Consider the following 19,526-nt stretch of genomic DNA (forward strand, 5'->3'; position numbering starts at 1 on the left):
TAGTAAACAATGTTTTAGTCAGACGAAGATTTAAAAAAATTTCTATTAATGCGCTGTTACGAAGAAAACAAAGTTTTTGTCATTTAAAAATCTTCAGGACTTTTCTAAATTTATTGAAACCAGTAAAAATACTTTTAAAGTAGTAAAAGTTAAAAAAGAAAGTAAAAGTGTTTATTTTAAGTAGTAAAAGTGTTTTTAGTCAGACAAAATAGTTTCTAAACTGCTATTAATGTACTGTCAGTAGTGGAGCAAAGTTAAAGTCAACCAAAAGTCTATATAACGTCTGTAAATTTTTTTCTTAAGAATAAAAACTACTTGTAAGTAGTAGAAGCGATTTTAATCAGACAGGTTTGTAAATGCCCCTAAAAAAAATTCTATCAACAGAAGAAGAGTGTATTAATCTCCGAAAGCTATCAAGACCTTTTTTTAAATTTTCTCTAAAAATAGTAAAAATAGAACAAAAATGTAAAGTAAATTTACTATCAGTAAGTAGTACAAGTCAATTTCAGTCAGACAGATCTTCAGATCTTTTAAATCCATATTATAAAAATTAGTATTATCTTTCTTGTTGTTTATTTTTGTTGGTATTAATTACTATTAGTATGGTAATATCAGTAAATCTTTTTCTAGTAGTAAAAGACTGTTTTAGTCAGACAAAACCTTAAAATCTATCTTTAGGCCTTACCATTTCCTTTTTCTTAAATTATTATTTTCGAAAATATATATAAAAAATAGATTTAATATAAAATTTTCAGTTTTCCAATTTCTGAATGTAGTTTTTTGTAGTTCAAAAGAAATGCATAAGAATTCTCTTTTTAGGCAAAAATTACTCACCGTCCGTCCATTTGGCGGTGCTACCATTTTCCTGGACGGTGACAGCAAGTTGGCCAGTGTACGAGTTGAAAGCAGTGGCGGAACTTGATGTCGGCGGTGCCGGTGGATGACCGGAAACTGGACTTCTCGGTGCCCCTGTGATACTTGCATTCCCACCCCTAGGCATACTGTAAAGTGCCTCAGCCAGATCGGCAGCTCTCTTTAAAATTATTTCCTTCGGTAACTTCTCCGGATCGCCGGGATGTCGTGGTATTAATTTTTGTAACCTCTGAAATCCGTAGTCGATCGTCGGTTCATTCAACGCTGCAAAATATTTTTTTTTGTCTTTAAATACAAAAATTTATTAATTAAAATTTATTTATACTTACTCTAATTTAATTTTTAATCTAATCTAATTTTTAATATTAAAATTGTCAATTAATATTCTTTTTCGTTTTTTATAAAATGTAATTAACAAGAGCTATGCAATATATTTATACCAAGTAGTAGATTCGAAAAAAAATTTGTATTTAAAAGTATTTTATTTAATAAATAAAATAATAAAATAAAATACTTTTAAATAAAAAATTTTTTTTATCGTCTAAAGTCAGAAGTAATTTGTGTTAATAAAAAATTAAATAAAACTTTTGTTTATAATTCTAGAAATAAAATTAAGAAATTACAAATAATTATAGGGAAATATTTACTTACAGACATAAACGAATCTTCCTGGAGATCCTTTACAGAATTGTTTACTTTTGTAGGATAATGTCACCTCGACAACTCCTGGTATTTGTCGTGGTGGAGTTTGAACTCTAATTGCGTGAGCCGTTATTAACTATAGAAATGAAGAACAAAAGAAAAAAAAATTTGTTGAAAATATTCAAGAATATTATTATTATTATTGTTATTATTATTTTATTATTATTATTATTAATGTTATTATTACTACTATTATTAATAAATATTTGAATTTATCACTCGATCGTCTTAGTTAAAATAAAAACATTGTGTCGAACGATCACTCCGAATCAAGTTGAATTATTGTTTATTATATTATTATTTTTATTATCATTACTATTATTCTTATTAAGTTGTTATTATTATTATTTTACGAGAAGAGTGAAACAATTTCTAGAAATGCAATTAAAATTATAACGAACCTCACTCCATACGAGCATGGTGCCAAATACGACTTGTAAACCATCGAAGAAGTTGTCACCGATTATTATCACTGTTGAACCCCCCTGCGTCCACCCCTCACTGGGAGATATCGCTTTTATGCAGGGTGTCGCGACAGGAATTGGAGGATAAATGCCTGAAAGTAGAAAAGAAAAAAAAATTTTTTAATTAATAAAATAAAATAAAAATTGTTACTTCTTTTTTATTTTGATTTATTGTTATTGTACTGCACTGTGAAAAATAAATCTTATCTTTAGTCCAATTTTTACTAAAACCGTTTACATTATAGAAATATTCTTGACTGAATTTTACCCCTGAGAGTATTATTTTAAGTCCATTGACTAAATCCAGTTTTAAGCTTAAAAGTAGGATATTTGTCAATTACTTTTGGTTTTAAAATGTAAACGAATTTAGACTTTGGTATCTCTGTCAATTTTTTTTATTTTTATTATATTCATTTATTCTTACTATTTAATAAATAATAATTTATTTTGTATAACAGGAATAATTTTATTTATTTATTTATTTTTTTATTAAAATGACTTTTATTTAAATAGTAAATTTTACAAATGAAACCATTTTTAAAAATTAGATAATGTTTTTTTAATAATTAGGTAATGATTCTTAGAAATTAGAAAATTATTTTTAAAAATAAGAAAACAATTTCTAAAGGTTGAAAAATTGTTTTAAAAAATTAGACGATGGTTTTTTAAAAATACGAAAACATTTCTTCAAAATAGAAACTAATTTCTTAAAGTTAGAATACTTTTTCTAAAACTTAAAAAATCATTTCTTAAAGTTAGAAAATCGTTTCTTAAAGTTAGAATATCGTTTCTAAAAAATAGAAAATCATTTCTGAAAGTTAGAAAATCGAAGTAAAAATCGTTTTTTAAAGATAGAAAATAATTTCTTTGAGTCAGAATAACGTTTCTAAAAATAAAATTATATCTGAAAGTTAGAAAATTGTTTCCAAACATTTGAAAATCATTTTGTAAGGTAAAAAAATTGATTCTTCAAGCTAGAATATCGTTTATAAAAATAAGAAAATGAAAATAATTTCTTGAATGCAGAAAACTGTTTCTAAAAATAAAATAAAATTTTAAAGTTAAAAAATTATTTCCAAACTTTAGAAAATCATTTTTTAAGGTTACAAAAATTGTTTCTTAAAGTTCGAATATCGTTACTAAAAATTAGAAAATTGTTAAAGTTAGAAAATCAAGGTAAAAATCGTTTTTTAAAGACAAAAATCCATTTCTTAGTAAGGAAATCGTTTTTAAAAATAAAATCATATCTCAAAGTTAAAAAATAATTTCTTAAAGTCAAAAAATCGTTTTTAAAAAATTAGAATAGAATTTATTTCAGTTAGAAAATCGTTTCTTAAAGTTACAAAATAATTTCGCAAAGTCAGAAAATCGTTTCCAAAAATTAAATTATTTCTTAAAATTAGAAAATTATTTCCAAACATTAGAAAATCATTTTTTAAGGTTATTAAATCGTTTCTTAAAGTTCGAATATCGTTTCTAAAAATTAGAAAATCGAGGTGAAAATTGTTTTTTAAAGACAAAAAAACAATTTCTTAGTCAGGAAATCGTTTCTAAAAACAAAATTATATCTTAAAGTTAAAAAATAATTTCTTAAAGTCAAAAAATCGTTTTTAAAAATATAATTATTTCTTAAAGTTAGAAAATTAATTCCAAACATTAGAAAACATTTTTTAAGGTTAGAAAATCGGTTTCTAAAGTTCGAATATCGTTTCTAAAAATAAGAAAATCGAGGTGAAAATCGTTTTTTAAAGACAAAAAAACAATTTCTTATTTAGGAAATCGTTTTTCAAAATAAAATTACATCTCAAAGTTAAAAAATAATTTCTTGAAGTCAAAAAATCGTTTTTAAAAATTAAAATACAATTTCTTTAAGTTATAAAATCGTTTCTTAAAGTTAGAAAATAATTTCTTAAAGTCAGAAAATCATTTATAAAAATAAAATTATATCTTGAAGTTAGAAATGCATTTCTTAAAGTCAGAAAATCGTTTCGTAAAAATTATAAAATCATTTATAAAAATTACAAATTAATTTCCTTATTTCCTTAAACTTGGAAAATAATTTCTAAAATTTGGAAAACATTTTCTAATAAATTTGATAAGTATTAAATATTAATACATCACTATGACAAAAAAACAATTTTTATTCCCCAATAATTGTGATTATTTAAATTAACAATACTTTTCTTTCCCAAAAATTAATAAATAAATTTTGTACACAAATTAATAAAGAAAATTGTCAAAAAAAAAAGAAGAAAAATATCACAAAACTGTATAAAATATAGAAATGCTGATTAGTTAAGGAGAGATAAAAACCCATATAAATTTCGATTTGTTTGTTCATCAGGGACGTTTGCCCCATAAGTGGGACTGTAGCGAAGTACTTTGGGGTGTAAGAGAGGAGAATGAAAGGTAAAACAAAATCGTGTGCAACCGCGCACAGAGGGGGATCGAGAGAGAGCTGTATAGCGTTGCGTTGGTCGAGGGTTTGGGATATGGAAAATTATCTGAATATTCTGTTTATTCGGTGGAGGCCGAGTCTATGGCAGTTATATATACGTATATATTTTCTTGCTCCATGTATATAACAATGGGAGATTTCACGCAAAACTGGGGAGGGAAAAATATATATACTTTTTCTCTGTCTTACTCTTACATTCTTTTTTCACTCACTCTTTTTTTACTCTCTTTCTGTTTTTTCTCTCTCTTTCTCTTTTTTTCCCTCTCTTTTTTAGTCTTTCTGTCTTCTCTCTCTTTCTATCTTTTTTTTTACTCTTTTTCTGTCTTTTCTCTCTCTTTTTCCTCTTTTTTACTCCTTCTCTCTCTTTTTTACTCTGTTTCTGTATTTTTTCTCTCTCTCTCTCTCTTTTTACTTTTTTTTCTTCTCTGCCTTTTTTACTCTTTCTGTATTTTTTACTCTTTCTGCCTTTTCTCTCTTTCTATCTTTTTTTCTCCTTCTGTTTTTCTCTCTCTCTCTCTCTCTCTCTCTCTCTTTTCGCGAGTCGTTCCTCTTAACGGTAGCAAACGAAAGAGAAAAAGGAGAGAGAAAGAGCAAAAGAGGGAGAGAAAAGAAGAGCGAGAAAAATCGAATGACGGAGAAAAGGAGAGCGAGAGAGAAAAAGAAACCGAGAGACAGCGAACGAGAGATAAAGAGCGAAGGAGAGAGAAAAAAGCGAAATCGAGAGAGAAAGAAAGAGAGAGAGAAAAAAAAGTTAGAAAGAGAAAAAGTTAAAAGTTAGAGAGAGAAAGAGAGTAAAAAGAGAGAAAGAAAAAAAGAGGGAACAAGAGAGAAAAAAAGAGAAAGAGAGAAGGAAAAAAGGGAGGGAAGAAGAGAGAGAGAGAGAGAGAGAGAAGCGGAAACAGGAAATATAGAGAGAAAATGGGAGATCGAGAGTGAGAGTTATACAGAAGAGAAGGGTTGTAACAAGAAGGGAGAAGTACGATTCTCTCACCCTCTCTCTTTTCTCTTTGCTTCGAATTTATAACCCAATGATATCATTTTGTACCTCGGTAAAGTCAAGCCTCTCTCTCTCTCTTTCTCTCTCTTTCTCTCTCCCCTGTAACACGTTTTCAGCCTCGGCAGGAACAGAGCGCGGCAGCGGCAATGGCATAGTGGCTGACATCATGGTATATTGCCATGCAGTGACTCTCAAACACTTTTCGGTTCCCGCTGACTGCGAATAATAAATCTCGTCGTTCTTAACAAACTGCCGCGAGAGTCGTTTGTCGCTCCTCATCCCTCAACCCAAGCGTTTTATATGGAACACCCTCTACATTATACGAATCAACTCTATTGTCTCTTTCCAAATCCAAAGTGATCCGAGCAATTTTTTCATTTTTATTTTCCTCTATTTTTTTTTATATATCAGAAAGAAAAACGTTGAAAATATATTCTAAGTAGTATAGTAAATGTTTAGTCAGACACTTTATTTTTTAGGGGTGTTTTTTCGTAGTTGACGAATTAAATTATTATAAAGTTTACGAATTTAAAGTTTGTCTGACTAAACACTTATTTTACTACTTAGAATATATTTCCACCGTTTTTCTCTTTCTCCTTTCAATTAATAATTATTAATCATAATTATTTATATTTATAACATTTTGTAACATTATTCACTCCATAAATTTAAATTTGTAAAAATGTTTTATAATTTTAATTACTAATTTACTTTTTGCCTTTAAATTAGTAATTTTTATTCGCAAAAAGTAATTTCTACCAATTTATTAGTAAAATTCGAAAAATTAAAATTCTAACAAAAGAAAATTAGAAAACTACGAAAATTAAAAAATTTTCGTAGTTTTCTTTTGCTAGAATTTTAAATAAGTAAAAGAAAAATACGAAAAATTAAAATTCCAGTGAAAGAAAATCACTAAAAATTAAATTCCCAGCGAAGGAAAAATACGAAAAATTACGATTCCAGAGAAAGAAAACTAAAAATTCCAACGAAAGAAAAATACGAAAAATTAAAATTCCAAGGAAAGAAAAATTATTTACAGAAAAAACACCTTTTTACAAAAAGTCTCAAATCATACAAAGACGAATATTATTTTATGAATGTAAATGACAAAAAAAAATAGTGAAAATATGTTCTAAGTAGTATAGCAAATATTTAGTCAGACAAGAAGAAAAATCAGACTTAAAAATATATTTGTTATTATGTATTATTTATTTTTAGTATTAACGTAATTTTTTTAATTTACTATTGAATTACTAAAAAAATTACTATTAACAAAACGATTAAAAAAAATTAGTAGAAATAAAAATTGTCATTATTATTATTAATTATTTTTCAGAAAAGAAAGAAAACGGCAAAAATATGTTCTAAGTAGTAAAGTAAGTATTTAGTGAGACGTAGGGGATTGTTAGATAAATAAAAAAATAATTTCAGAGAGTTCCAAAAAGTTTAAAAAATTACCTTAAAATTAAGTAGTTCAGGTCAATTTCAGTCAGACAGTAAAGTAAACTCAGCCATTTAAGAACTAAGAACGTAATTATAAACAAGAAAATTTAAAAACTAATAAAGTAAATATAATTGAATTTTGTTATTCAAATAAATAAGAAAAAAAATTATCAACAAATAATCAGAAAAATTGTGAATTTATTTACTTTTTTCACTTCATTCGAAAAGTAAGAGTCAAATTTATTGCGACTCGTTCGAAAAGAGTAGAAAAAAAATCAGAAATCTCTGGCAATTTTTCATTTACTTCCTGCGGTATATATTATGCTCTTTTGTGTTGGAATTGTTTTGACCAGAATAAAAGCACACACAGTTGAGTATTAGCCTTAAAGGGAAGGGATGAAGAATGAAAAAAACAAGAGAGAACGCAAAAAAAAGGGGAATGAAAATTGTGAGAATGGAGACCGGAAACAAGAGCAGCAACTCGAAATAAATAAAATCTCTGAGTGTTGCTAGGATGCTGCTTTACTGCTTCCTGCGTTTTTCTTCTCGTTAACCAAAAAGTTCTTTCTTTTATATTTTCGTTTTTAACAATCATAGAAAAAAAATTCAATATTACAAAATTATTCAATCAACAAAAAAAAGTTCTCATCGATAAAATTTCTTTCTGATTTTTCTAAATATTCTTTTTTCGCATTTTATAAAGTGAAATAAAATGTCAATTTTTTGCTTATTTCAATCTGGAAACGAAAAAAAGTATTTGAACTTGACTTTTTTCTTGTTGGTACAAAGAAAAAAAATTTTTTTCAGTTACTTTTGTTATTTACCAGAGAAAAATCCAAACTGTCAGGAATTATTGACAATTTTTTACAATTTTCGGCTGAGGAAATTTTGCTACGTCGGTGTAAATTTTACTATAAACAAAGTAAACAATTAATTCAGAAATAGTAATTTCTACTAATGCTGAAATACTAAAATTTACTTTTTCCTAAAACGGGAAAAAATTAACAAAAATTACTGAAATTTTAAATTTCACTATGAAAAATAGTAAAATCGGAAATAGTAAAATTTATTCAATCAAAAATAGTAAAAATTGACTGAAATTAATGGCATTTTCAATTATATAATAAGAATAGTAAACTACTTAAAATAGTAAAATTTACTGCATTGAAAATAGTTAAAAAGGACTAAGAGTTTAAATTTGACTATAAAAATAGTAAAACAGTAATTTATATAGAAAATTTTACTGATTCCAAAAGAGAAAAAAAATTCAGTAGTAATTCTGGAATAGTAAAATTTACTCAATCAAAAATATTAAAAATTGACAAACAATTAATGTCAGTTTAAATTTTACAATAAAAATAGTAAAGTAAAAATTCGTAAATAGTAAAATTTACTCCTTTGAAAATATTTAAAAAGGACAGATTTGTTTTTTTTTAAACTTGGTAAGTCAAAATTGACTAAAAATTACTGAGGGATTAAATTTGACTGTAAAAACAGTAAAGCAGAAATTTGAAAATAGTAAAATTTACTCATTTAAAAATATTTAAAAAGGACAAATTTTGTTTTTTTTTGTAAAACTTTTTAGTCAAAATTGACTACAAATTACTGAGGGATTAAATTTGACTATAAAAACAGTAAAGTACTAATTTGTAAACAGGAAAATTTACTGGTTCAAAAAAAGTAAAAATTAACTAAAATTAATGTCAGTTTCAATTTATAATAAAAATAGTAAATTACTTGAAATAGTAAAATTTACTACCTTGAAAATAGTTAAAAAGGACAAATTGGTATTTTTTGTACACTTTGTTAATAAAAATTAACAAAATTACTGTCAGTTTATAGATTTTACTATGAAAATAGTAAAGTTGCAATTCAGAAATAATATTTCTTATTAATTCGGAAACAGTAAAATTTACTTATTTGAAACAGAAAAATTTGTTTGTTTTTATGGGAAAATTTGTCAGTGAAAAGTGTTAAAAATTGAAAATTATTAACATTACCTATGAATTTCAATGAAAAAAGTAGTAAACTAGCAATTCAAAAATAGTAAAAATTGACTAAAACTTACTGCGAGTTCAAAATTTGACTATAAAAACAGTAAAATAGTAATTAATATTTTAATATATATAGTAAATTTTACTGATTTAAAAATAGAAAAATTGAGTAGTGATTTAGAAATAGTAAAATTTACCGATTTGTAAAAAAAAAATTTGTAGTAATTTTGAAGTAGTAAAATTTGTCAGTTTCAAAAAAATGTTAGAATTATTGTCACTATAAAATTTGGAAATAGTAAAATTTACTTGTTTGAAAATAGTTAAAAAGGACAAATTTTGTTTTATCATAAACTTTGTTAGTAAAAATTAACTACAAATTACCGAGAGATTAAATTTGACTATAAAAACAGTAAAATAGTAATTTATATATAGTAAATTGTACTAATTTGTAAAGAAACCAATTGAGTAGTAATTCGAAAATAGTAAAATTTATCGATTCGTAAATAAAAAAGAATTTAGTAGTAATTTTGAAATAGTAAAATTTACTTGTTTAAAAATAGTTAAAAAGGAAAAATTTTGTTTTTTTTGTAAAATTTTTTAGTAAAATTTGATTACAAATTACCGAGAGATTAAATTTAACTATAAAAGCAGTAAAATTAAATTTGTAGCTAAACAGTAAAATTTACTGATTCAAAAATAAAAAAGTTGAGTCATAATTTGCAAATAGTAAAATTTATTCTTTTTGTAAAAAAAAAATTTGATTAGAATTGACGAAATTTTGAAATTTACTATAAAAGTACTAAAAGTTATTTTATTTCATTTTTCCCCCCTGAATGTAAAATCAAAAAAAAAGAAAAAGAAAGAAAGAAAGAAACGCTCTGGATGGCTTAAAACTTAAACTTAGCATTCACAAACCAACTTTCGTAGTCATGGAGAGTGCGCGAGAGGATGGAAAAGGGGTGAAAAGGGGGGGGGGGAGGGGAAAGAGTCGAAAATAGGAAAGTATAGAGATGTGTGCGACAAAGAAAAATAAGTACAGTGAAGAATACAGAGAGAAGAGGAAGGAAGCAATTCTCCCTGTCTTTGCGTTTCGTGGCATCTAACCAGACAAGGAGGTGGAAGAGAGGAACTTCCCCCCTCTTTCTTTCTCTCTCGTGAGAGAGAGAGTCTCTCTTTCCCTATTTTCTCTTTCTCTCTCTCTCTTTCTTTCTTTTTTCTCTTTCTTTCTTTCTTCTCTTTCTTTCACTCTTTTTCTCTTCTTTTCTTTCTATTTTTTCTTTCTTTCAATTTTTCACGAAAGAGAGAGAGGGAGAGAGAGAGAGAGAGAAAAGAGAGAGAGGGAGAGAGAGAGAGAGAGAAAAAAGAGAGAGTGAGAGAAAGGTAGAGAGAGAAAAAAGAGAGAGTAAGAGAATATCAGAGAGAGAAAAGAGAGAGAGTAAGAGAATATCAGAGAGAGAAAAGAGAGAGAGAGAGAGTAAGAGAATATCAGAGAGAGAGAGAGAGAGAGAGAGAGAGAGAGAGAGAGAGAGAGAGAGAGAGAGAGAGAGAGAGAGAGAGAGAGAGAGAGAGAGAGAGAGAGAGAGAGTGAGAGAAAGGCAATAAGAGAAAAAAGAGAGAAAGTCATAGAGAGAGAGAAGAGACAAAAAAGAGAGACGGAATCCAAGAGGCAAGAGGGGAAGGAGAAAGACGATAGAGAAAATCAAGAGGGTGAAAAGAAAGCTTAGATATAAGGGAGAGAATGGATCCTTCGTTTCTCCTTCTCCCATTGATTTACATCTTGTCTTGTCTCTCGAATAGTGGTAGGAAGCCGAGAAACGAACAAACGAATGGTGGAACGTTAAGGGGTGTAGGTTGCGAGGGGATGATATCAGCCGTTTGTATGCGCGGCCGAGGCCAAACTTTGCTGAATTGCCCTATGACTCCTCTCCTCTCCACCCTCTCTCCTCTCCTTTTCTCTCACTTTCCACGTGCCCACCATTTCAGAATTCTCCTTCAGCCTATATGTTAACCGATCTTCCCAAATTTCTTCCCCGACAGACAAAAAAGCAAAAAAAAAAAAAAAAATTCCACTTCTGCATTATTTAAATTCACCAAACAATCTTTTCTCTTCTTTTTTTCAAATTTAATAAATTACCGGGAAAAATAAAATCTTCTGTAATTTAGAGAAAATAATTTTTGTCGGCAGTCAGGGAAAAAACAATTTATTTCTTTCGTAAATTTACTAATTTACCAAAGCAATTTTTTTTTATATTCCTATTTAGTGTTTTAAATAAATAAATTACAACAAAATTATATTTGCAAAATAAAAATAAACAAATACAAAATTAAAAAAAGTAAAATAAATAAAAAAAATTTTTTATCTTACAGAAAAACAATATTTTCTATGCGAAAAAAGAAAATTGACTTTGTATGTCTGTAAATTAAAATTACAAAAAGAAAATTTTGTTTCTAAATTAATGAAATAAAAATTTTTCTATGAAATACTAAAGGGAAGAAACTTTTTTGTAAATTGCAGAAAGGAAATTTTGTCTGTAAATTTTCAGAAAGAGAATTTATCTCTAAACTACAGAGAGAAAATTTTTTGAAAATATTTTTTTTACGACAGTAAATAATGGGACGAAAATTTAGTTTAAAAATTTAAATGACAAGAAAAAAGATTTTTATTTATAAATTACTGAAAGAAATATTTTTTAAAAATTTTAGAAAGAAAAAGTATTTGAAAAAAATATTTATTTACTTTTAAAGACAGTAAATTATGGGACGAAAATTTATTTTGAAAATTTAAATGACAAAAAGAAAGAGTTTTATTCATAAATTACTGAAAGAAATATTTTTTATAAATCTTAGAAAGAAAAAGTGTTTTAAAAAAATATTTATTTACTTCTAAGGACTAAATTATAGGAAGAAAATATCGTTTAAAGATTTAAATTACAAAACGAAAAAGTAATTCATAAATTACTGAAAGAAATTTTTTTCAGTAGAAGGAAAAATATTTTGAAAATTGCAGAAAAAAAAATTTTGCCTGTAAATTACAGAAATAAATTTTTGTTTTCCAAAATACAGAATAAGAAAAACTTTGTCCAAGTTTCAGAATAAAATAGTTTTTGTAAGTTTTGGAAAATTTCTCGAAATTACAGGAAAAAAAATCTACTTTCAAAAAAAAACCTTTTAAATATGGTAACAAAAAGATTTTTTATAAATTACAAAAAATGTTTCTAAAATAGGGTAAATGCACTAGTAGTCGGACACTTAAGGATACAATCTTAAATTATGCTTTTTTTCTTGAAATAGCAAATATCTACTGTGTTTATAAGCACATTATTAATTAAAGAAGTTCTTCAGGATTAAAAATCATATAAATTTGTTACAAATAGTTGAGTATTTAATAAAATATAAACATTTTAATAAAAAATTACGAATGCTTTAGTAGTCGGACACTTTTTCCCCTTGTTTCTATAGTCGGACATCTGTCAGATATTTTGAATGTATAAAGTAAAAAAGATAATTTTTTAATTGCTATCTGCTGGAAAATGGAATTAAAGCATATTAGAAGTTATTAATATAATATTTAAACCCTATAAGTTTTAATATTTATGATTAATTATCAACAAAACTTTGTGCCACTCATCACGCTACTCGAAAATGGTTGTATCTATAGTCGGACACCATGATTTTTAAAACATTAAATAAAATATTTCTTGTTTAATTATTTTCGAAAATAACACTATTTTAATAAAATAAAAACTTCACACATTCGTCTAGTATACTTTTTAAAGTAATTATCACAATGCATTATTATTTATTTGCCAAAAAACACGAAAGTGTCCGACTACTAGTACTGTCCGACTATACCCGCACTTACCCTATATAAACAAATTTTTTGTAAATTAGAAAAAATAATAAATTTCTAAAATGTAGAAACAAATATTTTTTGTAAATTAGAAAAAATTATTGTTTCTAAATTACAGAAATAAAAATTTTTTTCTAATTTACAAGAAATTTTTTTTCAAGAAATACAAAAAGAATTTGTTTAAATATAAATTAAAAAAAAAAATAAAATTACCGGCCATAAAAAAGTAGAGAGAAAATTGAATAAATTTCGCTATAAATTATTGCAAAGGACATGGATTAATAATAAATTGATTAACCGCTTAAACTTGATTTACCAAGTTAACAGATATTAAAATATTGTTTATCTTGATGATATAATCACCTTTGTTGAGAATCGTTCCATCCGCTAAGTAGTAGATTGTTTCTGCGAACATAGCTTTAAGTTTATATCTCCATATAAAAGTGATATAGCAATTTTTGCGGTACACAAGTTTAAGCGGATAAATTTCTTCAAAAAAAAAATAAATAAATAAATAAAACAAAAAGAAGGAAAAGAAAAATTAAAAGTTGCGGAAAACAAAGTACATGTGGTTTTTCTTACACTCACTATTATATTCGCCAGGATCACTCGGATCCAATCTCTTCGCTCGACGTCCATGTTTGCTATTATTGTGCACAAACATATTGTCAGAGACGGCCAATAAGGGACCCTCAACGCCGACTTGCGTTGATATTACAACCTGTAAACAATAAAAAAAAATTATTTTATCCCTCCTTCACAAAAATATAATTATTTATTATTACTGTCATTATTTTTCTTATTTCATTTTAATTTAACTTAAAAATAAACATTTATTTTAACTAACTTTATTATTGTAATTCTTTATTTATTTAAAGTTCGTATGGGCAAAAATCTTTCAATATTATTATACTGTAATTTTTTATTAGACATTATTATTTTTATTATTATTATTAATATTAGTTTTTACCATTTTTATTATTACAAATGTTACAAATATTTTTTTTTTTTTGCTTCTTCTTAGAGAAGAATTTTTTTTTAAATAGGGGCGTTTTTTTTATTTTTGTTGGCTTATACGCGACTATAAATAATTTCTAAAGTTTCTAAGAATAAAAAAAAATTAAAGTGAGAAATAAATAAAAAAAAAATAATATTCATGGGAAATTTTATATTCGAAGAAAAAAAGCAATGTTTCTGGTACCAATAGGTAAAAAAAATTGTATTTAAAAAATAAATAAAAAAATAAGTGAAAAAAAAAAAAAAAATAAATAAAAAAATAAAATAAAGGAAATAAAAAAGGTATTTGAAATAAAAAGCTAAATCGATAAAAAGAAACAGTGTCACAAAAAGAATCGACGCAGAAAGAAACTAAAAGTTGCGTGATTAAAAATTTGTCAAGTGTATCACTTTGGTTATCTAAAGAAATATTCCTAGAAATGGAAATTTCTCTCTCCCCCAAACAGAGCACAGCTCTGAGAGCTTAGCATTTTAATTTTCAAGAGTTTCAGCGATAAGCAATTCCCAAAGAAATTTCTAAGTGTAGTAAATGTTTTAATTTTGGTTGAAGCTTCTTGGTTTGCCAAGTAAGGGGGGCAAAAGGGATTCACAAAATAGGGATAAAAGGAAAAAGTTGAGGAGAGGAGAGAGAGGAGGAAAGGAATCAGGGCAAGAGAGGCAATATCCTTCTTTTTGTTATTTTATTCTTTAATTCTGTCTTTTGTTTTGTCACACCAACTCTCAACGTCTCAACTCAAGCAAAGAAGGATAAAAAAAAGGTTATTTCAACCAAGAAGAAAAAGAAGAAGGAGAAGAAGAAAAAAAATTATAGTAAGAGAGACGCGTCTTTCTAAATGGGAAGTGCTGATGGGATGCTGAGCTAATTACTGGATTCCACCGAATAGAGTGCGGTCTCTGACTTCTGCGACACATTCGCTTATCGTAAAATGTCCCATACATGAAACCCTTCCCCTCCCTAAAAAAATATAATATCTACTGTACAAGAAATTATTTTTTTTGTATCATTTTTTTTCTTAGAAAATTTATTTTTGTTGATTTATAATTTATTTATTATTCTCTATTATTCGCTATAAATAATTTACTTATATACCTACATAATCCCTCCTCAAAAAAAAAAATAAATAAATAAATTTTTATTGAAAAAAAACAATAAAAAAAAATTAAAAAAGATATTCTACCGGAAATTAATTTTTTTTTGTCTATTTTCCATTCTTACAAAATTTATTTTCATTAATTTGTAATTTACTCATTTTTCCTTATTATTCGCTAAACTACTCGCTTATAATAAATATACTACATAAACCACCCTCCCTTAAAAAAAAAAATATTATTAAAAAATAGAAATTAAAAAAAAATTTCTTCTACCAGAAATTAATTTTTTTGTCTATTTTCCGATAAAGAAAATAATTTTTTCGGCAGTTTGAAAAAAAATTCTATTGTAATTTAATTTAATAATTCTAAGCGGACAGTAAATTATGAAAAAAAATTACGTTTGTAAATTAAAATAATAGGAATATTTTAATTAAAAATTACAAAAAGAATTTTTTTTTATAAAAAAATTTTTATAAAAAAATATTTTCTTTATAGAGAGAAAATATTGTCTACAAATTACAGAGAAAGATTTATTTCTAAAATTCAGAAAGAAAAGGTTTTTGGAAATTACAGAAGAATATGAAAAATCAATTATTTTCAATAGTTGTAATAAAATTCTTTAGGCAATTTATGAATAATAAAAATCTTCGTAAAGAATTCAATTATTTTTATATAAATAATAAAATTCTTATGAGGATTTCACTTATTTTCAATCACAATTTTAATTAATTTCTTCGAAAATTTCAATTATTTTTAAAAATCTTCTAAAAATTCTCCAAGAAAATTCAATTATTTAAAAAAATAATTGAATTTTGTTTTTCACAGGAGTTAAATTATTTAGAAAACTTTTAATAAAATCCAATTTAAGAATTCAATTATTATTAAAAATAATGAAATTTTCGCTGGAATTCAATTATTTTAAATACAATTTTAATTAAATTCCAGGGAAAATGCAATTATTTTTAAATATTTTTATTAAATTCTTCGAAAAAATTCAATAATATCAATGAATTGTATATTTTAAACAGGAATTCAATTATTTTAAATATAATTTTGATAAAATTCTTCTCAAAAATTCACCTATTTTTTATATTTCTCAAAAATTCAATTATTCTTAGAAATAATAATTTTTTTCTCAGACATTCAATTATTTAAAAAAGTTTTAATTAAATTCTATTTAAGAATTTAATTATTTTCAAAAATAATTTAATTGTCGATTTACTGAAAATCATTGAATTCTTGTAAAGTTGTTCTTGTAAACAAAATTTGAAAATAATTTAATTAATTTCAAAAATTTTATCAATATTTTTTTCAATTATTAATTTCTTTCTTGAAGATGTAAATCTTTCGGAGAATTTTACAATTCACAAAAATTATTGAATTGTTTCGAAGAATTTTGTTTAAATTTTTGAAAGTAATTGAATTTCTAGAAGGAATTTTATTAAAAAATTTTGATAATAATGATTTTTTTTTTAAAGAATTTCATCAAAATTGTTGAAAATAATTAAATTTATATTAAAATTCTTGAAAGTAATAGAATTTGAATAATATTTTTTAAAATAAATGTATTTTTTCGAGATATTTTATAAAAATTGTATTGAAAATAATTGAATTGCTCTAAAGAATTTTCTTATTTATTAGAAAATGAAATTTTTGGTTAAAATTATATTAAAATTTTTGAATAATATTTATAGTATATAATAAACAAGAATATTTACTATTATGTACTTAATGAGTGAATTCTTTAAATTTTGAATCTGTAATCATTCAAAAATTGATGTTTATTCTTGAAAATATAAAATTTCGTATTTACAAAATAATAAAAAATGGAATACACCGCGTTCCATGCACTGGCGAGCATATTATTTGCTAGTTTAATTATAAATTTTTCATAGAATATATAAATAACTAATAATAAAATAAAAATATTTTAAAATATAAAAAAAGACAGAAATTATGATTTTTTATCGTATACTTTATAATTTAATAATTTAAAATTCGATTCAAATTCAATTATTTTCAAAAGAGAGAATTTATCAACGAAACTTGGAGAGAAAAATTTTCTTCTCCTCAGGAAAAAAAAATCGAATGAAAAAAACACCAATAAAAACTGTAATTTCTTTGACAAAAATGATAATTCCTTTAGTGGTGGAGAACTTGAGTAAACTGTCGGGTGAATTTTCTAAAAGAGAATCCCGTGTGCTTGGATCATTTCGAATTTGTCAAGATCTTGAAATCTCGGTTGGTTTTTTCTTTTTCCTTTTTTTTTCTTGAGGGAAAAAAGCAAGAGATGTGCGAATTAATTTAAATTAAATTTTCGACGCTCTCACCTGAAAACGTCTCATGTCCCGTGGATTTCCAGCGTTCTTAAGACAGTTCTGGTTGCACTTGAGGAAGAACTTGAGGAAGAATCTGAAAGCAAAGAGAGAAAGGAGAATTAGTGTTGGTGAAAGAGTGAGTGAGTGAGTAAGATCGGGTTATACTGAAAGGCTTAAACGGTTGACATGGTACTTAACGCTCTTCAACGTTGGGAAAACTTAATTAGAACGCCAACTCGGCCGGAAAGCGAGCCTGAATACTGTATAAGCCAATCGTGACCCTGCTTCACTTGCTTCTATTATTCAGTATTTCTCTAGATTAAACCCCGACTCACGTGGTTCTCTTCTCTCCGACCTTTATAACCAAAATGGGGCCGGCAACATAGAAAATACCACGCCAAAGGCACGTTAAGTTTCTTAAATGTCAATAGAAGCATTTACCTATAACCTATATTTTTGCCTTTTATTATTTTTTTTCCTTGACGAAGTCTAGAATTTATAACAACGAGAAAAAAATTATTTCTTTTTATTTTTAATTCGAAAATTCGAATTGAAACTCACCATTTTGTAAAGGAATTTTTTAATGAAATACTTTTCAAAATTTTTAATTTTAATCTTCTTAAATAAAGATTAAAAATTCTTAAAATTTATTTTATTTTGTTTTATTTTTAATAATATTGCATAAAATTTCAATTAAATTAATATTTTTTTAATAAAATTTGCTTAACACTGTCAAAAGAAAGGTACTAATTTAGTACCAATTTTGGTACTAAATCGTCATTTGGTTTTATTTTAATACCGAAAACAGCTCTAATTTAGAACATTTTATTTACAATGAAAAATTCAAGTAACTTTAAAATTTTGAAAAAATGCATTCCTAAGAAATTTTAATAATTAAATTAACATTTCCTATAAATCCAATTTTTACAGAATTTTAATTGAAATTAGTAAAAAGTTAAATAATTTTTAAAATAAATATTTATAATTCTTTTTGTTGATATTCTTTTAATTGATTCATATAATTCTTATATTATTAATTTATTCACAGAAAACTAAAATCCGTTTTCACTTAATTAAAATTAACTTTAAAAAAGTTATTTTAAAATTTAAGTATTTAAAAAAAAAAATTAAGACACTCATTCGAAATTTATTGTGATAATTAATTTAAATAATTTATTTAAATGTATTTTTACAGTAGAGATTTAAATAATTAATTTAAACGTATTTTTAACAAAAAAGATTTAAAATTATTATTTTTCAGTAGTAGAGATAAATTGTAGGTCAGACAAACTTAACATATTATTCAAAAATACAATTTAAAAATTTTTTATTCAAAGTGAATTTATTTTTTATTATTAATCAATCACAACTAATAATTAATGAATTTAAATCAGAGTGATTTGAGATTTTTATTTTCAGTAGCAAAGGTAAATCTTTGGTCAGACACAGTTCAATAATAATATTTCAAAAGAAAATTACAAAATTATGACTAAAAATATATTTTTGCTGGGAAAATTAATTTTTTTTCAGTAGTACAGGTATATTTTTGGTCAGGTAAAGTTAACATATTTTAAAATACAAAAATTATGAATTAAATTAAATTTTTTCTGGAGAGATTCAAATTTTGTTATTTTTAAGTAGTAGAGGTAAATGTTGGTCAGACAGACTTAGCATATTATTGCCAAATAGAATTTTAAAATTATTTCAGAGTGTATTTTAATTTTTAAAAATAATCAGTCATCATTATTTTTTAACTAATTTTAATCAGAGAGAATTGATATTTTGTATTTTCAGTAGCAAAGCTAAATCTTTGGTCAGACAAAATAAACATATTATATTAAAACATATTCTGAAATTTAGTTTAAAGAATTAATTTTATTTTTTACTGAAGAGATCTAAAATTATTATTCTTCAGTAGTAGAAATAAATCTTTGGTCAGACAAACTTAAAAATTATTTCAAAATATAATTTAAAATTTTTGATTCAAAGTGTATTTTAATTTTTATTATTTATAAATTATTTATTAACTAAATTTAATCAAATAAATTTGAGATTTTTATTTTCAGTAGCAGAGGTAAATTATTATTGATAAGACACAATTAACTTATTACAAAACAAAAAAAAATTCTTAATTGACATGAGTTTTTTCTAGAAAGATTTAAAATTTATTTTTCAGTAGTAGAGGTAAATTTTTGGTCAGATAAAATAAAGGTTATTACAAAACACAAATTGAATTTTTACTGAAAATATTTAAAATTTATAATTTTCAAAGTAGTAGAGATAATGTTTTGATCAGACAAACTTAGCATATTATTGCC

At 24.9% G+C, this 19,526-nt stretch overlaps 1 protein-coding gene across 6 annotated transcripts in view; it reads right to left on the reverse strand.

Moving 5' to 3' along the window:
• LOC122499931 (transcription factor collier) overlaps positions 1 to 19,526 on the reverse strand; it is a 181,482-nt gene that overhangs the window by 6,668 nt on the left and 155,288 nt on the right. For 4 of the 6 annotated variants that reach the window (XR_006301408.1, XR_006301409.1, XM_043608529.1 and 1 more), the window contains exons 7-11: positions 17,221 to 17,302; positions 13,364 to 13,502; positions 1,977 to 2,131; positions 1,525 to 1,651; positions 835 to 1,137 (exon numbers count right to left, since the gene is read on the reverse strand). Coding sequence is in view for 3 of the 6 variants with exons in the window: in XM_043608529.1 (XP_043464464.1) it covers positions 835 to 1,137; positions 1,525 to 1,651; positions 1,977 to 2,131; positions 13,364 to 13,502; positions 17,221 to 17,302 (806 nt within the window). In the remaining 3 variants the exon portion in view is untranslated. The remainder of the gene's footprint in view (positions 1 to 834; positions 1,138 to 1,524; positions 1,652 to 1,976; positions 2,132 to 13,363; positions 13,503 to 17,220; positions 17,303 to 19,526) is intronic. The other 2 variants (XR_006301410.1, XM_043608530.1) reach the window with 1 other exon arrangement.

Source organism: Leptopilina heterotoma, unplaced genomic scaffold, assembly GCF_015476425.1.
Source record: "Leptopilina heterotoma isolate Lh14 unplaced genomic scaffold, ASM1547642v1 Lhet_18, whole genome shotgun sequence".
Lineage (NCBI taxonomy): Eukaryota > Metazoa > Arthropoda > Insecta > Hymenoptera > Figitidae > Leptopilina > Leptopilina heterotoma.